The sequence below is a fragment of the Symsagittifera roscoffensis genome, chromosome 6, assembly GCF_963678635.1.
Source record: "Symsagittifera roscoffensis chromosome 6, txSymRosc1.1, whole genome shotgun sequence".
NCBI classification, from domain to species: domain Eukaryota; kingdom Metazoa; phylum Xenacoelomorpha; order Acoela; family Convolutidae; genus Symsagittifera; species Symsagittifera roscoffensis.
The window spans coordinates 22308639-22321985 of record NC_087067.1 but is presented as its reverse complement, the minus strand read 5'-3'; the positions used below and the strand labels follow the sequence as shown (position 1 = coordinate 22321985).

The 13347-nt window shown below is 32.9% G+C and overlaps 2 protein-coding genes across 2 annotated transcripts; both read right to left on the bottom strand.

Annotated features, from left to right (window-relative positions):
• Positions 1-2316: 2316 nt before the first annotated feature.
• On the bottom strand, positions 2317-4584 carry LOC134848649 (beta-1,3-galactosyltransferase 5-like). The gene is made up of 4 exons (XM_063866167.1): positions 4530-4584; positions 3797-3969; positions 3154-3393; positions 2317-2835 (listed from the first exon to the last, which is right to left on the bottom strand). Exons 2-4 carry the CDS (start codon positions 3941-3943, stop codon positions 2317-2319), a joined length of 906 nt encoding a protein of 301 aa, XP_063722237.1. The 5' UTR covers positions 3944-3969; positions 4530-4584.
• Positions 4585-8374: 3790 nt separating this feature from the next.
• Positions 8375-11306, bottom strand: LOC134847767 (uncharacterized). The gene is made up of 2 exons (XM_063864976.1): positions 9615-11306; positions 8375-9253 (listed from the first exon to the last, which is right to left on the bottom strand). Exons 1-2 carry the CDS (start codon positions 10160-10162, stop codon positions 8515-8517), a joined length of 1287 nt encoding a protein of 428 aa, XP_063721046.1. The 5' UTR covers positions 10163-11306; the 3' UTR covers positions 8375-8514.
• Positions 11307-13347: the final 2041 nt, after the last annotated feature.

Here is a 13347-nt window from a genome sequence, read left to right as displayed (position 1 = left end):
AAAGTGTAAATGGTGCGAAAAAACGTGAATGATTTCAAAATAATAGTTTTACTTTTAAGAGTCTATATACGTAATCGGTGGCTTTGTTTATAGCAAATGTTGCGAAGCTCAGCTTCGCCTTTTTGTAAAAAAAATAATTGGAAAAAAAAAGTAATGGGCTGATTGCAAAATTTTTTGATATTTTCTTGAACAAAACTTTGGGTTTCAAAAAATGTGTGTTTCAAAAGCTTGGTATGCATTGACTCCTCTCTGTTTTGTAGAGACATCTGAAGTAATCAGAATACTTGAATAGAAAAAAATTCCTAATAATTGTTTTTTTTTTGGATTTAAAAAACTGATGCTATGAAAGATTCAAAATTTGAACAAAGGTTTCAAACGCGAAAGTTACTTCTACAATTTTTCAAAAATAGAACGAGTGTTTTCGAAAATTTCAAAATTTGATATAAAAAAGCATACAAGCTAATTTTTCAGGCTTTCAGTTTTTGAGCGTCCCTTGAAAAAATGAAAATACTGCGTCACTAGCAACAATATATTCCTGGTTAGTTCACTGCTTGGTGTTAATGAACGAAGTTATGTATTATTAGTCAAGACAGTTAGTCTTCTTTTCCGGAAAGTATCTTCATCAATTTTTTTTGAGCTTAAATTGATTATTAGCGCTTTGAATTTGAGTCTTCTAAAAGTCAGTTCAAATGTGTTGACCGATTGACAGGAAAATTATGATCTTCAATAATAAAAATGCATATGATGCAGAAAAATAACAAGAATGAATTTTAGTTTTTTAAATGACTTTTTAAGCTAAGAGTTTCTGGTATTACAAAATTTTCCCATTGAATTACGTTTTTTAAGCGAGCTTTGAGACCAGAATTTTAGTTATTTACACTTGCGATCAGGGTAGTCTATTAATACGAACCTTCTTTTTTTCTATTCTAACTCGCAAATTAGTGTTAACTTAAATGGCAAATTTCACTGTATCGTTGGAAATTGCACAGCATCTGTTCTCTGCTTTATTTGTGGCTGGTGTTTGTCATCAATGAAACTTCCGTGGCTAAGTGGTTAGTGCGTGAGATTCATAATCTCTAGGTCGCTGCTAGTCGTAGGCTCGAGTCCGAGACGTATCCGATTTTTTACTAATTCAAGGCTTATTTCTACTTTTTCTTTGTGCACTTTAGAGAGCTGCTTTTTGTCGTGTTTTCGCTAGTGTTTTTTATTTAAAATTTGAAGTCTTTAAGTCTAGTTAAAATTTGAAGTCTTTTTAGATGATATAGTTTTATTTATACATTTTCTAATGAAAAATAAGCTCTGTTGTTTTTTATTGATTTTGCTACAATCTTTTGACATCATTATCATTTTGAACGCCAAAGAAAAAAAGTAACAGAACATTCAAAGGCTTACCTGATTGCACTATTTGTTTTAAAAAAATTTCCAGGAACTGTAAGCACTCAATTACTTTTTAAAAGAATACTAATTTTTCACAGTTCCTCGAGGGTTCAATTTTTTCAATTTGTCTTAAGTCCTGGTCTATTTCTAATCAAAACCATGGCATGTTCGATCAGAAATTGTTCAAAGTTGATCACTCCTGGCTCGGATCTAATCAATTATGTGGGAAGTTTTGATGATTTTGATCACTTTCATCTTTCCTAAAGTCTGCTTTTTGTATGTACCTTTTTGTATATATTTCACCTCTTTTGGCTTGATTTCTACTAGTATAAAAGGCGAGCCCGCACAAGATCATTCTTTTTCTGCTTTTTGCCTAATTTTACCCATTTTTTTGAAAAAAAAACACGAAATTTAGATGAGAAAATTTGCAAAATAATCAATTTTTTCTAAATCTTTTCCATTTTTGAGTTACTTTTCTTGAATCAATTCACAGTAACCGGCTATCCTTGTTTATGTTTTTGCTTTTTTGTAAATTTTACATTTTTTGTTGCCTAGCTTTGCAAGATCAAGTATCTAAGATAACTAGTTACTAATTGGGCTCTTTTTTTCGTTGACTGGTTTGGCTAAATAAATCCCTCGAAACTTGGGTTATCGATTATTTGGCCTGTTCTTCTCCATTTCAAAGTGTGACTTTCTGTTTCAGACATGTTAGCTTTTTCTATTGTTGGCTAAATACATCTCCTAGTCTGAGATTTCCACAACCAAGACTAACCAAATTCAGATTTTGAGTTGTCAATGAGTCGCTAAAAAGACATTTTTGTTAAATTTCTTTTCGACCTCGGTAAATTATTATTAAAAGAAATTCTAAAAATTATTTTCTCAACTTGAATCAGTATTGCATTAATTGAAAGAAATTATGGTGCAATCCTAGCCGCTTCTTCAGGTATTGTTTTTGAACACAAAAGCTTTCTTGCTCAGTTCCTGTAAGTAAAACTTGATGGTATTTTCTGTCCCTGATATTTTGTTGCTGGTTAACTTTTGATGAAGTCTCAACATTTGGTTTGTATTCATAGAATGCAGTGCCACTGATAATTTACCGAATCCTGGTTGAATCTTGTCTATTTTATATGGCCGTTGATGTTTTGCTTTGTTTTCCTGTTTAAATTCGAAACGCATGAATTTGCGAGAAATGTTCAAAAACTTTGTTTCCGGGTGAACAAACTTAATGCATGCACCCACAAAAACATCTTCGAATTTGTTGTACGGGAGATCCCAACAATGCCTGGCTAAGTCGAAAGCTAAATGAGCCGACATGAAGTAGAAGGGACCTTCACAATAAGGAGGGAAGAAAGTTGAGTTGTTTTCCTCGTATGAGACATAGAATTTGCTCTTCTTTTCTCGTTCAATTAAAGGATATTTGTGACATCTTCCTCCATATAAGGATCTACTGAAAGACTGCTGAAAAATCAAAGTCAAAAAATCTCAAAACAAGTATGAAGATTTATTCTTAGTCCAAGATTTTTTATTATTGTTCAGCTATGAAGACTTATTCTTAGTCCAAAATATTTGATTATTTTCTCAGCTTTCATTAGTTTTTCTAACTAATTTTCCATTTTTTTAAATTCTTGAGATATTAAATCTTCTCTGCGAAAAACGAAAGTTATATTTGTCAACATAAATGAATTTAAATTAAAAAAACCGTTCACTTCACACGCCTAAAGATGTCCATCACAATCGAGAGGAAATAATGAAAGAAAGACTCAACAACAGCCTCACCTTTTTGATTATGAACTGTATTCGCTTTTCCATATTTTCCAAATGCAAGTAAACGTCGTCGTCGACTTTGTATACGAAAAAAGCATCGCGACAGAAGTGCTCGGCCCATGAGAACAGGGCCATCATTTTACTCGTAAGGTCATAATAAACATCGGCTAACGTTAGAATTGCTAGATCTCCGAAAAGAGACTTTTCCGCTTCTAATGATGCCCGTTGATTGGCTCCTTCCGGTTTGCCAACCTGGAAAAATTATCATCGTGACCAACCAAAGTTTTCGAAGAAGAAAGCTAAATAGGTGAGCTGAAGCGGAAAAAAAACTAACAAGTCTAATTTACCTTTGATATTCTTTTTTTAACGATGAACTTCCGATTATTAATAAATCATATCTTAAATGTGATAATCTGTAGAGGTCTAACAAGTTGGCATATGGGCTAATCTATTAGGCCATGACAAGAATATTTTTTCTTCATACTTATCCTTGTATAGTCAATGCCATGTTGTTGCGTCATAACGATCGAAAACAGCTCATAGTGGTCTCGAACCATTGCCTTAAAAAACTCAAATATTTTGATTTCTTGGGCCAAACTTGGAACAAAAATAGCTTGATTTTTAATGGATTTTTATTCTATTTTCGTCTACTTACGAAGAATATGATCGTGTAATTCAATTTGAGGTCGCGCTTTCTTAAATCTGCCCAAGTTTGACGTATAAAAATCCTTCGATGGTAACTGCTAATTCGAGAAGGAATCATAATCAATATTCTATTCATCTTTGGTATCATCTGACACATGTTTTTGTTATAATAGATAAATAGTTCTGAAATATCTTTTATGGATAGTTTTGATTTTTGTGTTAAGTTATTTGGCAGTAACGATGAATTTATGGTCAACTTTTTTACTGAAGAGCTTTTGGAATAATTCAAAGTTAATGCGCTTGAAAAATTAGCGAGAAAACTTTTATTTAAATTTGACCCAGAAATCGATAAATTTGATTGAAAAAACTCTTTTTCAACATACGAGTAATTTCGTAAGGGTAATTTAGAATACTTCGGTATCGACACTAACTTTCTAAAATTATCTTCAAATGAAATTGATTGTGGTTTAGGTTGATTTTGTAAACAAACAAATATTAGGAAGTTAAGACAGAAGTATGAAAATAAACAACAAATTAAAAGCTTGATATAAACTGATCTCAATCTTATAAGATGAATTCGCATTTTTCAGAAAACAAAACTACGCCATCAGCGAAAACTCCAAAACTTTTTTTTCAAAAAATCACGGTTTAATTGAAAAAAAATCTCAAAAAACATAACTTTCAATCATGAGTACAGATTTTCTTATTACTAAGGAATGAACTAATGGAGTTACAAATGTAACTTTTGATCTAATTCAGTAAAAAACATGCTGTTTGTAGCATGCTGTTTTAAAGCTGGTGCAGTTAGCGAAAGTAAAGGAAAACATGTTTAAAAAAATATTGTAATACGTTAAAGGCAAAACGACCAAGTTCATTGGAGAGAAAAGTTATTGTACGGGTTGTCTACAAAGGGCGTTGAGTAAAACTTTTGAATTTGCGTAGTTTTAAAAATTCAAAGATTCTGCTGCTACAAAAAAAGATACTTTTCAGCTTTATAATTAAGATCTGATCTATTGTTCCAAGAATTTTTTTCTGACACTCAAGAGGCCAGAAGCACCTATCCGCCGAAGTTCATTTCTAAAAGAAATCAGAAATTATTTGATGGCCCACCAAAATAAATCCCATATACTAATTCTCTTCTATATTAATATCGTAATATGATGTAGCTATTATTATGATATAGTCCATGTTCTTTTGATCATTTTCAATGAGACCAAAGTTTAAACAATGATATGCTTTTTACAGACATCCTGCTCATTGAAGATACATTTTTTTTTCAAATATTGATTTACTGATAAATAAAATAGGACATTGAAATCATAAATTTTTGTTTGTTGATGATTTCAACGTCAAAATTTATCCTGATGAAAGCTGGGATATTTTGAAAAATTAACAAGAACTGCATAGTTTTCATGATGTGCGAGTGAGTTTGAGCCAACTAAAGTGAAATCGACATCTGAAATTTGTTATCTATTTTATCTCAGTTGAAAACATTTCCGTCCTTACAATGGATTTTACGCTTAGTTATTTTATTGCCTAGCTGGTAAGCTGTAATAATTTTTTTCGAGAGTGAAAAATCCAAAACGAAGCCTATCCACAATTCAAAGTCTATATCAACAAGACAATTTTTGTAAGATTCTGCTTTGAGTGAATCAAAAACTCAAAAATTCACCTCAAGAAATGAATTGAGATCATAATCAAATTGACGGTATTAACTATGATGAGTTTGCTTCACAAGTCAAACTCAAGTCAAAAAAGTGCAAACATTGGTGAAAAATTTCATTCAAAACGTACTGGTAAAATAAGTATTATTTTAAAGTCTGCTATAACTCAGTCACTTGCAATAAACTGATAAATTTATGAGCTGAAATAAAAAAGCCGCATTTAGGGTAAAAATTGTTTATAATTTTTTGGAAAACCAAAAATAATCAGAAAAAAAAACAATCGAAGAAGACGAAATTAGTTGAAAAAACTAGCAGAGATTGAACACAAAAAGTTTTTGTTAATTTTCAAACGACCAAAATTGCCCCTCTCCCAAAACTATTCCAAAAAATTTTTATAATATAATCAAGACTCAATGGCAAAGAGCTTACATGCGCATGTTAAAAATAATCAAACCAGATCAATATCGGTTTAAGAAAGTACTTTCTTTTCTTCAACCTTGGATTAAATTTACTGAAATTATGGGCAAATTGAATGAGCTCAAAATTATTGTGTCGCTATTTTTGTAAATTTTTATGAAACGTTTAACAGCTTAAATCGCAATTAAATATTTGAAAAATTTGTATCGAATTAGTTTTGGAAAAAATCGAATATTTTGACAGACTACTACGTAGCAGACAACCGAATGATAAAATGCAAAACTATTGAGAACGTCGCTAATTGGTAAATACTTTAGGGATCCACATTTGGTCTATATTTGTTGACTTTTATCAATAGTTTGACAGAAAAAAAAAACAAGCTGTAAATTTTTTTCTTTTTTTTTTGCAAATGATACAATATACATCAAATGAATGCTACTAATCAAAAGAAGGCTACATAGTTTTAGTAGATGCATAAAAAATTGAGGTTTGCTTCGTTTTAAATAAATTGATTGTAATTAGAGAAAAAAGCAATGGAAAAGTTTATTTACTTTTGAAAGAACAGTTTGAACGAAAAACAAACGATTATGAGTCTTTCAAATATTTGAATTTAAAGTATATTTTTGCTCTTGATTAGCACGCTTTTTAAAATAAGAACAGATTTTTGTTTATCTTCCTTGGCACACTTGTCGCAGCAACAACTTCGATGCTTCAGATGTCAAAGATATTGCGTTCGAATCCGGTCGGGACCTTTTTTTCGCATACTTGCAATTTAATGTAAAAAATAGTTGCACGCAATAAAAGTTTCATGGATAAAAAATCAATTTTAAAAAAATTCTCAAGGTCTGTCTTCATTAAATTCTGAAACATTCTATTAAAATGGATGAATAATCGATTATAAATCAAAAAAAGTAGAAATCAATTTAATCCATTATAATTGACAATAAAAGATTATAATAGATTATAATGGATTATACTAGATTTTTACGAGTAAGAGCTTGATTTTCTAAAATCTTGAAAGTAAATCTTCAAAACTTGAACGTTTCAATTGCACAATTGTGTTTTACATTTGGCCACTGCAAAAATTTGTTTTGTATTCTAACTGTTTTTTTTCTATTTGTCTCTTCTTGACCCTAAAAACCTACACTAATTCACACACTTGTTACTTCCTTCTTTCACTTCAACCTCTCCCTGCCACTACCATTTATCCCCAATTTACATTAACCATAAAAATAAGTGAAAAATGAAAAATACCGTAAATACGTGCCCTCACCCCCGTTCACACATACACACCTCTATACCCCTATAGACCTTTACCTCCCCCCAACTTACGGGGGTTGTCAAGTGGTTGTAGGAGAAGGGAAGTTAGGTGTGTGTGTAAGAGGGGTAAGTGTGGGGGGTAGGTGGTGGGGGGATAGGTGGAGGTGGTTGTAGGTGTGCCGATAAATGGGGGGGGGTGTAAATTTGGGGTTGTTTGACTTGCGTGTTGAAATTGAGAAAACCTGGGTTGAAAGTGTAAAAGATATGTTTTCGCTAAATTTGTTTAAATGTGAGTAGGTTTAGAAATCGAGTAGGCTGTGGATAATGAAGAAAGTCTGCAAAAATTGCAGAAAATTTGGAAGAAATTTATAGAGATTTCTTATAATTCATTTTAATGAACTTTGAATGGATCATAATCAATTTCTTTGTATTTTAATGTGTTATAGTCGATTGCGTGGTAACAAAGCGCAATTATATTCGATTATAATTGCAACATTTTTGACCGCAAAAATTGATTTTGATCCATGGAACCTCACTGCAGGTGAGCTAATGTTTGTATGCTTATTATTTGTATGCTTAATTAGAACAACGTAGAATTTTGGTATGTTTTTTTGCTATTTGCACTACTATTAAAAGTTTTTTTGATATAACTCTGTTATATGTAATTTCATCAACCCTAATTTTGTTTATTTCCCTTAACCTTTTTCAGTTGAAATGTTTTGGGATTGCATTTTATTTCTGGCCCAATCACCTAACATTTGAATTATTTAAAAGAAAATACGAGTTGAATTAAAAGTTCTATATCCCAGACTTTTCCTGATATTTTGTCAATTTTTGTTTTTAACTGGCGTCTACCCGAGTATTTTTGGCTTAGTTACCGGTCAATACATGTTTGAGATAATTAACGCGTAACTATTGTGCTTTTCGGTATGTTTTTCTGCATTTTTCAGTATGATTAATCCCATATACTCGAAATTAAGTATAATCGAGTTAATTTGAAAATTTTCATAGAGCATTATTGGCCATATTAGCAGTTCTTGGTAAAGAGCTGAACTGTTCTGCTGCTAGTCCTTCCTCTCTGTGTTTCTCAGCAGCGGCGGATTTAGGGGGGAGCACACGCCCTTTCTCTCAGGGATTCGACCCCCCCATCTCGAGAAAATTCTAGATCCGCCCCTGGTTCTCAGTAATTATCTGACAGCTGAGAAATTTTTAAAATGTCTTATATGTAACGTTAATTGAATATCGAATTCGTTTTGTTTTTAAATTTCATAATTTTACAAAATTATTTCTATCAAAATAATTATTCTAAGCGACAATATGTCTTTTCATACCAATTTATCAGTTTTAGCACAAAATTTACGTCGGTTTTTAATAGTTTTACTTATATTCACAATGTTGCAAGTCTCAAATCCGAAATGATTACTCGCATTTCGCTCGACTCTGGCTGATTCGGCGGGAAAATCAACTGTGGCTTGCAGTTACGAATGGCCTCGTCGTAGTTTTCGTAGCGATGTTCACCGTTCGAATTCTCTGTACTATTCGAGCATTTTTCGCTACTTTTATCACTGAATTGATTTTCTACTGTTTCGCCACATGATATATACATATCAGGTGAAGCTGTTGAATATAAATCTGCAGTACTGTTAGAATTTTTCACAATTGATTCTGCTAGCCAATTTCTGAGCATATTCCAAGTATATGAAGAGCACAACAGCTGCTGGCTTTGAATTGGCGACTGTGTACAAGCTCCTTGCGATGGTACCGGAAATAGTAACTTCGAAATTAGCCCATCGGAATTAACAGTGTGATATTGCACCAAATCATAAATCGAATTGAACGCTTTCTCCATGTTTATGTGATACTTGCCGGCGTGATCAATTAGAATTCTATAATGGTAAATTTTCACGTCGAAATGCATGGAAAGCGTGACTTTTCCCGGTGAACTTTCACTCTCACGAACTAGGAAACTTCCGTTGACCCCGTTGGTTAAAATGACCTCTGCTCCGCTTTTGGATAGCAACCCGTGGTACCAGTTGACAGATTCGGTGACTTCTTTGACGGGTATGAGGTAGTTGACAGGCACCCAGCCAGATTTGCCTTTTTTGTTCACAATTTTGACCCAGTTCCTGTTGAACAAAAATGATTGAATTTCAAAAACAGCTAGCTTCAAATTAACCTACCAATGTACTTAAATAGGTTTTTGAATATTTTATTCGATAAATAGTTCTCGATTTGGTGTCACATCAGACTCATTGCAATTAGAGCGGATTTTCCAACAGCATATGACGGATTTTTTGTCTATTTTTTCCAGATGCAAAAAAAAAGAAGCACACAAAAAACTTTTGAGATCGTTTTCCCAAAACTAGAGAGGCCAAAACAAATCGATTTTTTGAATCTTCTTTAGCGTGATTATTTCGAATCTTTATTGCATTTTCGAAAATTTGGCGTTTTACCTGTCAATCAGGAAGAAAAATATGGCAGTTTTACCTGTCAATCAGGTGCTGATCGAGTAGAAGGCAGAACTCGTTTCGAATTAAGTTCAAAATTGGCTCGTTCTCGTCCAGGAATGAGTTCATAGAACTCTTGGTCGGGTTGTAGTCGTATTTTGCACAGAACAGGTCACCTTGGGTCACTGTCAAGGTCAAAGGGTCATCTTGAGTTTGTAAGTTTTCCTGAAGTTTCTTGTTGAGGTCAGCCGAGTTCAAGAGAACCCCAATTTTTGAGAGAATATCAGTTTCATCTTGAAAAATAGTCTGCTGGTTTTGGTAGAAGCTGGCTATTACCGCTGGAAGAGTTTGGTTATCGTTGTTCCAAGCGTAGGGTGATAAATTTGGGCTATTCGGAGAGGGGGAGGGAGGGTGGTTGAAAATGTGAATTTCACATTCGATGCTTCCGTCGCCACTTTTGTGTTTTCCCCGTCCAACTTTTTTACTGATGTTGTTGTTGCTGTTGTTTTTGTTGTACTTTGCGGCTAAATCGTATTCAGAGTTTGCGCAAGTTGAAAATTTTCGCAAGGCACCAACTTTGTTGCCCATTTTTTGTATTCAAATTTCACGCCAAAACTCCAAAATGGAGATGAAAAAAAGCAATTTTTTTGGTTGGTAAAGCCTGGTTATTATCCACTGGTGTTAGAAATAAATAGTAAAAACAATAAAGTTTTGATTGTTACTCCAAGCCGATAATAAAATTTAGTAGATAAAAATGTACTCTTATCTAACCGAAGCGTGAAGTAAGATCGGATATCAAAGGGCAAAGGAATTTTAGCAGAAAAATCGTTGATAAGCAAGTGTAGTTTTGACTGATGATAATAGTACCAAAGCCAAACAACGTCAACTAAAATATAAATAACTTTTTGAATAACTATGATTCGTTGATGAATTTCTTTTACTTTCGATTGAATATTATCAATCACAAGTCAAGAGTTCTTCTAGTAGGCGGTATTACCACGTCTTTTTGCTTCTGTGAGTATACTGTAATGTATTTTGTTGATTTTTGATTAAAAGTGCGACCAAATACCGGCTCAAAATTGTATAATTGAACAACTTTGGTGGTAAGAAACCAGATCTACACCATTGAAATATCGATGGTTAGTGAGCTTACATGTTTTATTGACGGCCGACAAAAGTCATTGAGTTTTTACGGCTTGTCGCCGATTCGAAAAAAAATTATAGCTTTAGAAAACATAAAACACGTTTAAAATCACTCTTGGAGTTTTTAATCAAAACTTATTTTGTTGTTCTTTTAATCATGCTGTGAATTAATTTCGTTGACTGCACATTTAGTCGCTAATTTTCGAATTAAGTCTGCCTTAAGAGCCGAAAAGTGCGACAAATAATTAAAAAAGGCAGCCTCATTAAAAACAGAAAACACGAAAATCACGCACCGTTTCATGTAAAACAAGGCTTAATTGACAAGAATACGTGCAAGTATTGTGGTTCTCAAAGGTGCCTTGAAGCTATAATCCAATTTAGACCAAGTCAACTTCAGAACGCAGGTTGAAACTACAGCAAAAACTCATCAAAAAGTCACTGCCTGAGCGGCGTTTTGAATGAGTTTCGAAGTCGAAGATTTTAATTCTAGTGTATAAAAGCACACCATCTCCCCTTGTTAATATTTTTGTTATGGTACCAAAATAAACACTCAGGGATTAGACTTAAGCACAACGATATCTGGTACTAAAACAACAAAATTTTGAAAGTGATTTGAATAAATACTTCGACTGGCGCAACTCATGTTTTGGTTAAACTCCCACCTTCTTGAGAATTAAATCCATTTTTCTCAACTATTGAAAACAACTCAAACTTCGACAATAACGGACAATGTTGACATATTTAACAGGAAATAGAGTAAAACACCTTTGCGAGAATTATTCAGAAATGAAACGAATTTCAGAAGTTTTCATTTTGTGCACAGTTGATTAAGCACAAATTGTTGTTCCAGCGATATTTTGAGTGAAAATTACAAGGTTTTCTGCACGCCGAAAAAGCGTTTTCGAGACAACATCAAAATAGCTATGGAAGCTGTGATATACGCTCTAGGGAGTTAAGGATAGTTTAATATTTTGATTTAATGTAGAAACTACCCTGAGGGTATCTTAGAGCGCCAAGAGAAGTCTCAATATTTTGACATGAAACGCGGTAAACTGTTTTTCAAAACTAAGAGTGGGAAAGCGGGTAACAAAAAAAAACTTCCAGAAAAATGAAATGGAGAAAAACCATTTTGAATCCAAAATAAGTAATCGCGAGAGCTATGGCAACAATTTCAGAAATTTTGACCACAATTTTTTGTTTAGAAATACACCGTTTTGCGCTTAAAAGCGTTAAAGTTATGATCCCCGACAGAAAAAAAACTAATTTAGAGGTTGTTTTGGTTTCATAGAATTCATAAAAAGAGCTTTTTTCTCGCCAACTTTTTTCGTTTATCACTGACTAAAGTACAGGATGTCTGTAATAATTTAGTCTTTTACTTTCATTGTATGGAAAAGTTGCTCATCAATATTTTCATATTTTTTTTGGGCAATGAAATATTATGATAAGCACTTTTTGGCGCCAATATATGTACCAACTTTGAAGGAGAGCGCGCGCCACAAAAACGCAATTTTTTGGTCAAAATTTTCCTAAAAAGTGCCAAAAACGGCTTTTATGACCTGTTTTTTTTTCGTTTTTATTTGGTCGACCTATAAAAAGGTCGACAAAATTTTGAATCATTTTTTTAAAATTCAATCCCCCCTAGAGAAAATCCAAGATCCACTTCTGCATAAACTGAAAAATTGTTCTGGCATCATTCAAAAACTATATCATCATTTTTGGTTCTTGCAGTTGACATCATTGTCAGAAATAATGAGTCATTCCCCTCAGTTTAGGAGTTTCACCTGAATGTTTTTAGTATTGATGTAAAAATTACAAGCCGTACAAGTTATAGCCAAAAAAAGTCACTCATGTTAGTTTTATTACTAAAAACTAAGAGCTCGAACAGTTTTTGGAACAGTTTTAGTGAGACATGGTTGATATCTTTAAGGTGGCTGATATCTTATTGATAGACGCGACAAAAAGACGCTTGATTACAAAGACGCTATCTTTCTTGAACTGGTGAAATTGTTTCTAATTTCATTTGCAAAGTCGATTTTGAATAATTAGAAGTTAGTTAAAAGTGGGTCAGGAAACTCAAGAAAACCAAAAAGAAGCTGATTTTTTTCGAATATTCAAACCTTCTGTGTTTCAAAGAAAAAATGTATCATGTTGAAAATAATTGAACTCCTAGAATCAATTTTGTTAGAAAACTTATGAAGAGAACTAATCCAAGTTGAGAAAAGTGCATCAGTAGATAACTATTGTTCCGCCGGAAATCTTTTTTCTTATGTCAATTAAGTTTTTCGCGAGAACAAAGTTGAAGACTTTTTTATGAAAAAAATGCCGAAAACAGCAAGACCCAAACCAAAGTATTCACTTATTGATACTAAAAATGCTTATTGATACTAAAAATGACCAGACAAATTAAGGGCTGTCAAATGTGGTTTTGAACCACACTTAGATTTTATGTCTCAAATTTTATATGCCAGGGATTGATTTTTATAATACTCTGCTAGGCTTACAGCGGTCTCTAGCACGCTAACCAATAAATGTAAGTGAATAAATTCTATTAAACTTGTGCTCAGAAGACAAAACAAACTAGCTAAATGAGCTGCGAATTTTATGATGGTGATAAGTTGTAAAAACTGTGC

Bases quoted from the DNA above. Each gene is read 5' to 3' on its own strand.
- LOC134848649 (XM_063866167.1), bottom strand. From the start codon at position 3,943: ATGTGTCAGATGATACCAAAGATGAATAGAATATTGATTATGATTCCT. The intron at 3,394-3,796 runs GTAAGTAGACGA...TAATTTTTCCAG, and splicing joins ATTACACGATCATATTCTTC to GTTGGCAAACCGGAAGGAGC. The intron at 2,836-3,153 runs GTGAGGCTGTTG...TTGATTTTTCAG, and splicing joins TACAGTTCATAATCAAAAAG to CAGTCTTTCAGTAGATCCTT.
- LOC134847767 (XM_063864976.1), bottom strand. From the start codon at position 10,162: ATGGGCAACAAAGTTGGTGCCTTGCGAAAATTTTCAACTTGCGCAAAC. The intron at 9,254-9,614 runs GTAAAACTGCCA...TTTGTTCAACAG, and splicing joins GATCAGCACCTGATTGACAG to GAACTGGGTCAAAATTGTGA.